Here is a 13,048-nt window from a genome sequence, read left to right on the forward strand (position 1 = left end):
AATAGAAGCCAAGATAGATGACAGCAGGTGATGAACGGTAGGTAGACAGGTAATAGACTAACGCTGCATCTGACAGGTGACACACATGTTGATAGGCTGGATGATAAACAAGATGTATTTAATGAGCTAGCTGAGAGACGAAAGGACACACAGACAGGAAGTTGCCTTAGAACCAAAGGATGCCAACAGCAGGGATGGCTAACAGCCTTATTTTCTGTTTAGTCAAATGGTAATACGCACACGTGATCCACGCTCCCTGTTCAAGGTTTGAAAATACCCGAAAACTGACGGAAAGAAACGAAGAGTCAGACTTTGGGTACCACCCGAGGGAATGACCCGACGCTCGCCCGGCCTCGGGTGTTGCCGGAAATGGCCGACGACCGCCGGCGGTCGGCGGGGCGGGATGCGGGCGGGGCCGGCTCAAGGCAAGCGGGGCGGCTTCGGGTGTTTCCGGAAACTGCCGAGAGCCAGTTGGAAGTGGGCGGGGAAAGGCCTGTGGGCGTGGCTGGAGTACCCGGAGTCCCTTCGTGGATTTCCGCAAACAGAGCCGAAGCTTGGTCTTCGGAATCGAGGAGGCGCGCGCGTCCCCGGGATTACCTTCTTCGGGTGTTTCCGGAATTCACCAGTAGTCCGTGGCCGGGAGGAGAAGGCGCGCCCCCCTCCCGTTTCTAGCGGCTTCGGATGTTTCCGGCTGCTGCCGGCGGAAAGAGCCGAGGGCCGGCGGTGGTGGCGGCCATGTTGGGAGCAGCAGGTCCGGCGGCGGCTGCCTGTGTGCCGGGCGCGGAGCAGTGCCGCTGAGGGCAGGGGAGGAGCGAGGCAGGCGGCCGGCTGCGGCGGCAGAGAGTAGGCGGAGCGGCGCGGCCCGGCCGAAAGGCGGCACAGCCCAGCCGGGGGTCGGGGGGGTGCGGTCCGGAGCCGCTCGGAGCCGGCGCGGCCTAGCCCGAGCGGCGCATCCCCGGGCTGGCGTGAGCGGCAGTCCGGCCTCCCCGCACCCCCGGCCGGGGCCCATGCGGTGGGTGCCCCTGCTGTGAGAAGCCCCGCCCGGCCGGGCTCCGCGCCTTCCCTTCCCTCCCTTCCTCCGAGCTTCTCGGTTCCCTCCCCTGAGATACCGGCGCCATGTCCAGCGCCCGGACCCCCCTACCCACGCTGAACGAGAGGGACACCGAGCAGGTAAGGAGCCCTAAGGGCTCCCCGAATTCTCTGGCTGGGCCCCTGCACCTTGCAGAGCCTCCTCCCTCCTCAGCTCCCCTCGTGCCCCTGCTGCCATCCTGTAAGCCTCGGCTGCCCTGTCATCTGGCTCCTGGCCCCGTACATCTCCTTTCCGAGTCCTCTCCTGGGACCCACCTCGTCCAGACTCCAAGCTGTACACTTGTCTTTCTGCCGACCCCCCCGCCTTCTCCCCTCACCGCCCTCCTGCGCTCTTCCGTGTTACCTCCCCAGCTTCCTCTTCTCTTCCCTTTTTCTCTCGGGGGCTTTTCTGGTCTTCCTCCACCCACGCTTAAAGCAGCCACCCTCCTGTTCCTCGACTGGCACCCTGCGATTTGCCCCAGGTCGTTGTCCTCCTCCTCCTCCTCCATCCCTCCAGCCTCGCTTCCCCTCCGCCCGCACCGGTTCTCCCAGTCCCAGCTTTCACCCTCAGGGTCCTTGCCCCGGAGTGTGTTCTCGATGCCTATCCCCTTTCAGTTCCCCGGCTTTCTACCCTGCCTCTTGCATTTTCCAGATTGTGCTCTCCCTCTTGCTTGCAACCCACCAGCTCCACCCTCATCACCTTTCCAAATCTTTCGCCTACTCTTTGCTCATCACTTTCCCTTCTCTTCTCCAGGAGCTCCCTGGTGCCTCGCGCTGGCATTTGTTGCTTCCGTGTTTTCCCGTACAGCTGTCATGCGCATAGTTTTCCCACAGGTTGTCTTTGGGGTTCCAGTCTTCACTCCCTTCAGAGTCTTTGGTTCCCTCACGTTCTCTTCCTCTGGGGTTTGTGTTTTTGAGTCTTGGCCTCCTGTTTCTCACTGTGAGTGCTGTACCAGCCTTCTCCCTGGGCTCTCCCTACCGAGGGAAAGACAGTCACTATTTCAGCCCCACTTCGTTTACACAACCTGTTGCTCGGTCCTTTCCCCGGCCTTGCCGCATCCCCGGCCTTGCCGCATCCCCGGCCTTGCCTTTCTGTCCTCTTGCACCGCAACACAAACCGTGAGGCTTTCTTGTTTCTTCACTCCTGGATCTGTCACTTTACATAGTTTTTCCCCCTTGCTTGTTGCCTTCTGGTTTCTCTGCCCTCACCCCATCTTACTTACTATGCCTCCTAATTAGGATTGCCTTTAATCTTCATACTAGTTTCCTGCCTTCTTCACTTCATGTTTATTTTTCCCATATATGCCCCTATCCATCCCCTTGTGATTGGCTAGTCTTTGTAACCCCCCGGGCCAGGAACTTTGCACGCTAGTTTCTTGAGCTACACACTTCCCCCTCATCCTGGCAATCACTGCTATCATCTGTCACCCAAGCCTTAGCCTTTTCTGTGTCATCTCACCTCTTAGCCGAGAGGCGTCCACTTTCCACCCCTCCCCTTTCTTTCACCATCTCTAGTGTCCCTTGCTGCCTGCTCTGTGGAGAGTCTCCTGCCTGTCATACCTTGGTGGAGAACTTTACTAGGCCAAAAAAACTTGGTGGAGAACTTTACTAGGCCAAAAAAACTTGACCTGAAAAAAGAGCTCTTCTCCTGTGGGGCTTGAAGTGCTTTTTGCATCCTTCTCCCTCACTACATTATTTATGTTTTCATCTTGTTTCCTTCTTTCTCCTTAGTGCAATAGAACTGTTGTTATATTCTCTTGCATATTAACACCTTTCTCTGAAAAATCCACCCTCTTTTCATTTCTCTGATGTTTTTCTCTTTTGTTACCCCCTCACTCTCTGTCATCTGGGCAGTCAGGAACTCAAGAGGAGTTCTGGATAAGTTTTTCTGCAGTGGTTGACCCTTTCGTTACTGATGGATTGACTGCTTGTTTCTGGGGTTGAGATGGGTTGAGAGGGAGTGATGGTTGATTTCCGTTTCATCAGCGGGTTTGGCAGCTGCTTCTGTATGGGACTGAGGTGTTTGGAAACTGGAGCATGGTCTGTATCTCACCGTCTTTCCCTCCAGTGCCAGCTGTTTCTCTCCTTACTGGGAACCACTTTCTCGAGGCCCTCTTGAGGTTGCCTGTTCCATTCCTTTTCCTATCACAGCCTTTATTTAGCAGGTAAACCCTGCTTAACCAGAGGACTTTCCCAGGCTGTTGATTCTGAGCTGGTAGGAGGAGGCCAAGTGACTGACTGGCACCCTCAGGCATCTGGGGAGTGGCGGTGGAGTGCCTACTCTCTCAGCAAGGCTGTGGGGGGCATTGTATTCAGCAAAGTAGAGTAACAGAGTGCCTCAATGTGGTTTCTTTGTGCTCTTTACTCCATGTAAATGTATTCTTGCCTTGGTCTTTTTCTTGTGATGTGTGCATTGATTTCCTCTCTTCCCTACAAGCCTCACATAATGCTGAGCGCATAGTAGGAACCCAGTGCACGCCTACTGATTTTGTGATAGCAGAACTCTGTGAACCATTTGGGAACGTAAGCTGCTCCTGATAACTTTGTCCAGAGCACTGGCTGCATACATTGTCACCCTGTTCCAAATTATGAATTACTCATCCTGTTTCCACTCCATGGATTTAGGTTCCCCTGAGCCGCTTCATTGGTCCTTCTGTCGTTCTCAGGGTAGCCACACCATTGACTTGATATTAAGTCTCATTCCAGTAAAAGCGTGGATTTCGAAAAACATAATGGGCAGATGCAGTATTTTTTAAAACAAGAAAAGAGACAAGTAGCACCTCCTCTGGTCATACGGCTAGAGAGGCCTGAAGCACTGGTCTCCTTTGGGCTAGATCATGCCACCAGGTGAGACCAGAAAGCTCTTCTCGGTCCTGTTGCGATTCTAGCTAAAATGGTCATTGCATAAGCCTTAATGTTGTGAAATAAAAAGGGGATTTGGTTGGTTTGATTTCTTTCCCCCAAAGGCCCTCTATTATCTGGGCTTGCCTGGTGGCGCAGTGGTTGAGAGTCCACCTGCCGATGCAGGGGACGCGGGTTTGTGCCCTGGTCCAGGCAGATCCCACATGCTGCGGAGCGGCTGGGCCCGTGAGCTATGGGCGCTGAGCCTGCGCGTCCGGAGCCTGCGCTCCGCAGCGGGAGAGGCCACAACAGTGAGAGGCCCGCGTACCGCAAAAAAAAAATAATAATAATAAAATAGAAATAACAAAGTTCCTCTATTATCTTATTTAGATTTAAATTATTTTAATTGGTTTCACAAGAAAATAGGTAAACAAACTGTTGGTTGTCTTCCGAGCTCCAATCTCTTGCTCTTTCTCTCCCCCTTTCTTTAAAACATGTGGCTGATGAGAAGCTGTTTCTAGGAGCTCTTTGATCACATCTGAATTAAACAGACATACACACACACAAAATGTTGAAGCATAAAAATAAACCTAGTGTTGCAGAGAGATTGCCTGTTTGCTGTCGACTCTGCTTCTAACAGTGAAAGTAGGAGATAAAAAGAAAGTTAAGCCCTGTCTTTATTGTGATTTTTGTGACACCTGATTGCAGATGTGCTTTTTCACAGTCATAGACTCTTCCTTTTGCAGAAAGAGGGTTGTGACCTGGGGCTGGTAGTTTTGGGCATTCTTAATCTGAGAGCTGAGCTTTCTGTTCACTTTTCCAAATGGCTCTGTTGGCCTGGAGGCTTGGCAGTGGTGAAAGCAATCAGCAAGATGACTGTTTGTCTTCCAGCCAGCAGCAGCAGTAATAGGCAAGTGGAGAGGGGTCCAACTTGCAGAGTCCACCTGCCGCTGGCGAAAGCTTCCTGTAACACCTGGTAGAGGGCCTACATTGGCTTCATACCTGCCCCACCTCTGGGCCTCAGGAACCACAAGAGAGGGCTCCTGAGAGAAAGCACCTGAGAGAAAGCAAGAGGCTTTCACTGCCCACCTGCCTCTGCCTCTGCTGCAGTGGGCCAGGGAGGGGTCTGCTGTTGTCCTTCCAGGGAGTGAGTGGCATTGTTTCTTCTCTCAGATGATTCTGGGAAGAGGAGTTTGGAAGTGTGGGTGAGAGCAAATCTAACTTTTAGAATCGCGTACAGAACCACTGAGCCGCTCCAAACACACATATCCCTGGATCCCAGTGTTGATTCTGGCTGAATGTTTCACTGAGTAATCTGGTTTTAGTGTTGTCTTGTAGAGAGCTCGGTTCGCTCTCCCTTCACTCCCTGTCCTGCAGGCTGTGCAGCAAGCCCCATGCTCTGCGTGCTGACTCCGACCTCTGCCCTTTGACCCTGGCCAGGGGCTCCTTGGTGGTGCTGCCTTCTAGTCAGGGGTGTGGGTGAATGTCAGACCATATAGTCTTACTTTCTGCTTCACCCTCGAAACAGGGAAGAGGTATTGTTAGACCAGGGGCTCCTAGAGTTGCCATACTATAACCTTTGAACCTGGTAAAGGTAGCTACCTAGTAAATTGTAACAATTTCTCTCTAGTCTGTGGACTTTGGGAAGTAGCTAAACAGATGGATACAAGGCAGTCATTGAAATTCAGCCTGCTTCAGATTAAAATCAAGTTTGCACGGGGATAACTGAATCTTTCGGATGGCGACCAAAGATTGGGCTTGAGTTTTCTTCAGCATAAATGTCTTAAACAGAGTTGATGCCTGTGAGGCAGGAAAAGACTGAGAATTTGTTTTCTGAGAGGTTTGCATGGTTAGAGCTCTTGGGAGTCAAAAACATCTCAGACTAGACTGCTTCCCCTTTGGACAGAACAGCCTAATTCTCAGTGGGCATTTGACCAGGACTAACCCATGCCTTCATGAACTCTTTCCCATTGAGCACTTAGCCACCTGGCTGGCATTCCTCTTCTCCCAGGAGCTTCCATGACTTTCCTCATATGTACTATGTCGACTTAAATGAATATTTTATGCCTAGAGTGCAGCTAAGCGTTGGACCTTGTGGCCCATTATCGACAAGCGAGGTGGGGGCTGGACGCCACCCTTGGCCCCAAGATAGCGTCTCTGCTAAATGGACTCCCCCCAGCAGCACTTTGAAGGTCATTAATGGATTGGGATGAAGTAACCTCAGCAGATGGAAACGGCAAGGAGGGTGGTCATCCTTCCTTCCCTAAGGCTGCCTGATGAGGCTTTCCTGCAGTAACCAGGTCCAGCCCCAGCTCCTTGCGCTGGGTTAAGCTGTAGACTGACCACTAGGCCTCTGCTTTGGGAGGAGACGTGGAAAGGGTTTGGTTCTCTCTTAGCCATGGTGACGCTGCCACATTTGCCACTTTCCTGCGTCAAAGCAAAAATTGAGAGGGCTATGGAAAGGGTGGGTGGAGCTTAAACCTGGCCCTTCCTCCTTCAGCGGAAGTTCAGCAAAATGACAAACCAGATAGGTGGCTGGGTTTCCTTTTCTTGATGGTAGATTCCAGTATTTGTACATTTTGCACCTGAAGCTTGGATTCTCCAGGCTTTCTCCCAGCCTTCATCAAGTATGAGTCACTGAAGTGTTATCTATGCATTTTCCCCTTCTGTCTCAGCAAAGGGAAGAGTAAGGCTTTACAAACCTTGTGGGGGAGGAAACACCCATTTCCCACTTGTGGCATGGGAAGAGGCTGTCTATTGCCATGTTAACTCTGAAAGTTCTAGCTCTCGGAGCAGAGCGTCACTACCCCGCCACAGCCCTTTTAGTGCGGACTGTTGAATGTCTTTGCTGTTTCTTAGACTTTGAGATGGTACATCTGGTTCTGAAAAGGCACCAAGAGAACATCTGGCCCCCTTGGCTTCCAGTTCTCCCTCAGAGGAGGGGTCCCAGGGCCTTCTCTGGCCCACTCGACCTGCTTCTCCTTTGCCGGGTATAAATAGGCTAGATCCCTTCATCTGAATGTCCGTTTTGTCTAGAGTGTTTGAAGTTTTTTTGGTCCCTTTGGGGAGTTCTTTCCACAGATGTCTGTCTTTGGGTTGGCACTCATTCCCCCTTACTTTCATTTATTCCTTCTCATTGGAAAAGGGCAAAAAACAAATATAATTCCTCTTGTGCAGCAAATGATTGACTTCAGGCTTATGAAGTCATAGTATCACAAGTAGGAGGGAGGGTTAGATGGACACTGGTCTTGGTGGCTAGGTGGATCCTGTGGGACAGTGAAGTGGGGGAGGGGGAAGGGGGGTTCAACGTCTGGCTCCAAGCCACCTTTTTCTTTTTAACATAAGGAAGGCGGAGCAGACCAGCGGCTTCTCTGTAGAACCAGTCAAGCTAGTTTTGAGCTGCCTCGGCCTCTTTTCCTCTGTGCTCTTTGGGAAATTGGCAATACAGAGATCTGCCTCCTCTGGGGCTCTGCTCATTGAGGCATGAGTTTGGAGGAGGTCTGTAAACAACCACCTTCCCTCCTAATTCTGGATGGGTCTCTGACCTGGGCCTCTCCAGTGAGTGGGCTTTCTCCACACCTCATGCTACTCAAAGCAACTTGGTCTTACACACCTTTCACTGGAAGCTCTAAGATAGAGCTCCTTTTCTTTGCAGTTCACAGCTTGGCAAAAGGCCCTTCGTCTGGCCAGGAGGTCTGTGCTTGGCTCCCCACGTGTGGATCTGGAAGGGAATCGGGACTCCTGACTCCTGGCTGTCGTGATCTGGCTGCTAAATCCAACCAGACCCCAGACCTTTTGGATCGGTACATAGGTACTGTCTGTCCAGGCCTACTGTCTGTCCAGGCCTGCTGGCTGTCCAGGCCCGCTGGAGAAGAAAAAAGGAGAGAGAATAGTTTTTGATCTTTGGCAGTTCAACAGGTACTTCAGCCATGGGGAACAGTTTGAGTGTCCCTGATCAAGGGACCCGTAGGGAAGGTGGGAGCCTTCAGTCACCACGTACTGGCACTTCCTGAACACAGTACGGAATCTTTCTCAGGGAGGGGACAGAGCAGGATTCTGAGCCCCCTGCAACTGGACTGCAGGTGCTGCTGACGTAGCCGGATTGTTTTCTCAGTCTCCCACTAAGCAGAAAGCTCCCAAGTCCAGAAGCTTGGTGATTAATGAGTGCAGCTACCTGCAGGCAGAGCTCTAGCTTATGTCCTTGTTGCTGCTACCGTGGTTTACTCATTGCTTCTCCTGAGGACCATTTTACTGAAGGTTTTGTTTTGGTTACTCATATCCTATATGCAGGGTGGCCCCCTTTTTCCTTCACCTTCTTTAGACCCGAGTGTCTGCTGGTTTTCCCTTACCCCATCACTTCCTCACCTCCTCTCCACAGATGGCCATCTTTTGACTGCCTTTGCACATAGCATTGGCAGCATTTTTGGCTTCTTGCTTTGTTTTTGCCCAAAAGAGTTTGAATTACTGGTTCTCCAGTCACAGGAAGTGGGGTCCCTTAGGCCCTCTTGGTCTAGCATAGCATTCTGATTGAGTTGAGCTTATGGCAGAGTTGAAAGGAGATCCCAGCACTTTCGGACTTCCAATAAACGGTGTCACTGTGGTCAGAGCAGGCTCTGCAGCTAGAGTCCCTGTATTGGAATCTTGGGTCAGCCCCTACTGTGACCTTGGGCTTATTTTATCCCTCTAGGCCTGTAAAGAAAAAGGAGCAATAATAATACCTATCTTAGAGATATAGTTGTTGTGAGTATTAAAAGGGTTAATGAATATAAAGCGCTTACATTAGTGCTGGCAGGACGTAATAATTATCGTCATCGTTGTTTCAGTTGAGCAACTTAGTGAATTTTCTCTGAGCACCACACAACTCCAGGTCAGTATAAGGGACGTAGTTTGGAATGTCTCTGTAATGACTGGAAGAATCTTGGCCTCTTCCAGCCATTGGGGTTCCATAGGTGCTTTTCCTAGCATTTCTGGGTTTTTTAATTTGTTTGTTTATTTTAGCTTTCTTTTTTAATCAGATATCTGAAAGAAAATAGGATGCTGTTGGAGGGGTTTATGTACTTTTGAAAGCACTTTTTAAAAAATACTTCGTTTATTTATTTACAAGATATCAATATTAGGCAACTTTATTGATTAAAGGGGAAAAAAAAACACACCACCCTCTGCCTGCCCATTATTTCTGTGGTGTGAATGGTGGTGGTGTTGGTGGTGGATGTGCAGTCTCTTCATTGGCTGGAAGGCCAAATCCAAAGTTACTGGAGCATGGGCTTTTCCCAGCTGTTGGGATCCGGGTGTTAGAGGAGGCCCCACCTAGTGCCAGGATTTCTTTCATTGTGTTCCTTTATTCACGTGCAGTATTTACCCTTTGGCAACAGGAGAAAGCTCCCTGTTTCTCTTAAAGACCACATGGGAACTTAGCAGCTGATGATTTTAGGTTCCTTTTTCACTAGCAGAGGGGCCTTCAGGGCAGGTTCTTGTTACCTTTGTTGGCTTTTCTGAAGTGAAAAGAAAGCCTCCCCTTTGTGAGGCCTGGGAGGGAGGGTGACAGTCATTTCTCAGCGGCTCCTGTGGATTTGTGGACTTTGAATCTTGGGCCGAGATTTTGGTCTCAGTTGGTTCCTGTTGATGTTCCTTGCTTGCCACTTCTAGAGCCTGAATGCCTTATCAGAACAGCAAGTAAGTTGCTCAGTTTTTTTCACACTGCCACTGTGGCCAGGGAGAAAGGTAACAGTGTCGCCGCAGAGCTCATCAGGGAATGTTTCTGTCAGTGTATTTTCCTCTTCCTTTTGACCCCTCTGCTGACTTGTGTCTCACTTCCTTTTTTTTCTCTGTTTGGTTTCTTTGAACTCTGTTCCTTCCTTTTCACTGTCCATCTTGGGTTTTCATCTCCATGTACCACTGCCTTACCTGTTTGTATGCCTGTGTGCCTCTTTTTTTTTTTTTTAAGGGAACTTCTAAAATTATTTATTTATGGATTGATTTTTGGCTGCATTGGGTCTTCGTTGATGCGCGGGCTTTCTTTAATTGCGTGGAGTGGGGGCTACTCTTTGTTGCAGTGGGCGGGCTTCTCATTGCGGTGGCTTCTCTTTCTGCGGAGCATGGGCTCTAGGCACGCGGGCCCAGTAGTTGTGGCTTGCGGGCTCTAGAGCACAGGCTCAGTAGTTGTGGCACACGGGCTTAGTTGCTCCGTGGCGTGTGGGATCTTCCCGGACCAGGGCTCGAAGCTGTGTCCCCTACATTGACAGGCGGATTCTTAACCACTGTGCCATCAGGGAAGCCCTGTAAGCCTCTTTTGTGGCATGGCTCAGGAGAGGAATTTTGCTAGTCTGAGATCGCCTTCATGTATAAAATCCCAGAACCACCCAGTCCTTTCTTTCTCCTATTCCTCTGATTTCTGTAAAGTTAAGGACTCACTGCTTTAGAAAGCATTTTATTTTTGTGTCTCTGGAGCCACGTTCCTCAGTAAATCCAGGCTTGGCAACTTGACAACTTATTAGGGATGGCATTCCAGTTTCCCTGGTGACAGGGTCTAAGCTAGTTCTAGGCTGTTTCCTCTGACCAATCAGGAATGCCATAACTCTAGATCCTGTCTTGGGAGAGATCTGGGGAGGCACTTGTTAATTTTGGTAGCACAATATTGAACTTGGTTCTCAAAGTGTAGTCTGGGGACCCTTGGGGTCCCTAAGACCTGTTTGGTGCTATACAAAGTCAAAATAATTTTCATTGTAACATTAATGCAGTATTTGCCTATTTCACTCTCATTCTCTTACCAGTGTACAGTGGAGTTTTCCAGAGGCTAAATGATGTGTGTTGACGTCATCACTCTTGGCCAGTGGAATGTGTACTTCTTTATTTTTGTGTTTCCTAGAATTTTTAAGGTAGTACTTTAAGGCATAAATATGGAAGTTTTCTGGGACTTCCCTAGTGGCGCAGCGGTTAAGAATCTGCCTGCCAATGCAGGGGACACAGGTTCGAGCCCTGGTCCGGGAACATCCCACATGACGCGGAGCAACTAAGCCCATGTGTCACAACTACTGAGCCCGAGCTCTAGAGCCCAAGGGCCACAACTACTGAGCCTGTGTGCCACAACTACTGAAGCCCACGCACCTAGAGCCCGTGCTCCACAACAAGAGAAGCCATTGCAATGAGAAGCGCACGCACCACAACAAAGAGTAGCCCCTGCTCGCCACAACTAGAGGAAGCCCGTGTGCAGCAACAAAGACCCAACGCAGCCAAAAATAAATAATATAAATAAAAGTAAATTTATAAAAAAATATGGAAGTTTCCAGTGATGAACTCGATTTGTTCTCAGTACTTCTGCTGTGCTCTTACTAGTTTTCTTCGGTTATACCTGCTAATCTCTGTAAACCTCATTGTTGTACAATAAGTAGTTATTTTAAAATCCCAGCATTTTCCTTCACCTTTGAAGAAACACAAGAAGTAAGTACAACCTGCAACACTTACTTGTAAAAACTTTTTGGAAAACTAATAATTTTTAAAATTTTATTTATAGTTTATTTTAGCACTTAATTCTGTTTTATTCTAAAATAGAAGGAAGTTTATAGTATTTCTCTTATATTTAAGGATTAATTGTTGGCTTAAAAAAGGGAGGTTGGAAGTCTTGCTTTCTCAACGTACCTGCCAGCTCTGTTTACTGCAACTGGACATATCAACAAGTGAAAGGGAGGGATCTACTCTGAAGAAACTGGGCGAAACTGTAGACAAGAACTGAAAAAAAAAATTAAAAGAAATGAAAATCATAATGAAAGTTATCTTCTCAGCTTTATAGATGCAAATAATGTACTTTATTGTATTTTATGCAACAGAGCGTTTTCATGTAGTATTAGGATGCCAGTTAGGTTGAAGCATCATTTCAAGACCAATCAGTCAGAGTTTAAAGAAGAAGGAATTACATGTTTTAAGCGTACACACCATGGTCTCTTTCAAAGCCAAAATTTGTTCCAGCTTTTCCACCTAGAAATGACAAAGTCACTGAAGCCTCTTACAGGATGAGTTATTGCTTTGGCTGGAAGAGCCCACCAAGTAGCTGAGTGACTAATGACGTTTTGAACAGCTGACGTTCCTGAATGCCCACTGAATGAAAAGTCAGTAAAGTTCAGGGTAGTGCCACTTCATATGTTACCGTGACTTGTCGAATTAAAGATTTAGCTGCAAACATGAAGACCGAGGTAATATTTATAAAATTTTACTTTCACCTTACAAATGAGCGGATTTATAGACATGGCTCAAGTTGTATCAGCACCAGGTATGCTTCAAAAAATATTTTCTTTTGTGTGAATGCTCAACAACAAACACAAGTTGTGATAAATATGCATAGGGTTGGATAACTTTTTTGACTCTCATGGTTTATCCTGAAACAATTTCATTTCCATTTGCACTGTTGGTGCAGAAGCAGTGACAGTGAAAACTGCTGGTGCCATGACATGGATCAGGGCAGTGGCACAAAACTGCTGGTGGTCGTAGTCATGGACTTTCCTGCTACACACTTGTGGTTTAAAAAAAAGCCATTTTCACTTAAGAATGCCTTGGATGAAGCACTAAAAATTATTATTTTTTTAATTAAATCTCAACCCTCCAATAATAAAGGTCTTTGATGTTCCAAGTGAAGAAATGCAAAGTATTCATGGAGCATTGCTGCTGTATACCGTAGTCCAGCTGTCTGGAGAAAATGCACTTGCGTGTTGGAGCCGAACCATCTACATGGATCATCATTTTTACTTGAAATAACAGTTGATGGACAAACTATAGTTGTTCGTACTGCAGTATTTAGTGGACGTTTTATTGAAATTGAACAAAGCCTGTCACCATTGCCGGTGATAAAATTCAAGTTTTCAAGCAAAATTTAGAATTTTGGAAAACTTGTATTTGTCAGACTTTTTTGATGAGATCGGTGATAAGATTGATGGAATGTGATTTTTCTGATGTTGTATGAAATGCCAGTATTTGGAAATTCTGCATAATTCGGTGAAGGAATGTTTCCTAGATTGTCAGTGGGTAAAAGAGCCATTCAAAGTGCAGGATGACCAGTGGAGTTTAATGTAAAAGTACACAAGAGGTTCATTGATAAAATTTCAGATTGCACATGGCAACTAGTCTTTAAAAACTGCTACTTGTGGAGTTT

The 13,048-nt window shown here is 48.2% G+C and overlaps 1 protein-coding gene across 4 annotated transcripts in view; it reads left to right on the forward strand.

Moving 5' to 3' along the window:
• The first annotated feature begins 391 nt into the window (after positions 1-391).
• The window catches only part of MARK2 (microtubule affinity regulating kinase 2), a 58,390-nt gene continuing 45,733 nt past the window's right edge, over positions 392-13,048 (forward strand). For all 4 annotated transcript variants that reach the window (XM_060019099.2, XM_060019101.2, XM_060019102.2 and 1 more), the window contains exon 1: positions 392-1,170. In XM_060019099.2, coding sequence (XP_059875082.1) covers positions 1,117-1,170 — 54 coding nt within the window. In that variant the 5' untranslated portion in view covers positions 392-1,116. The remainder of the gene's footprint in view (positions 1,171-13,048) is intronic.

Source organism: Delphinus delphis, chromosome 8 (genome assembly GCF_949987515.2).
Source record: "Delphinus delphis chromosome 8, mDelDel1.2, whole genome shotgun sequence".
In the NCBI taxonomy this organism is placed as follows: Eukaryota; Metazoa; Chordata; class Mammalia; order Artiodactyla; family Delphinidae; genus Delphinus; species Delphinus delphis.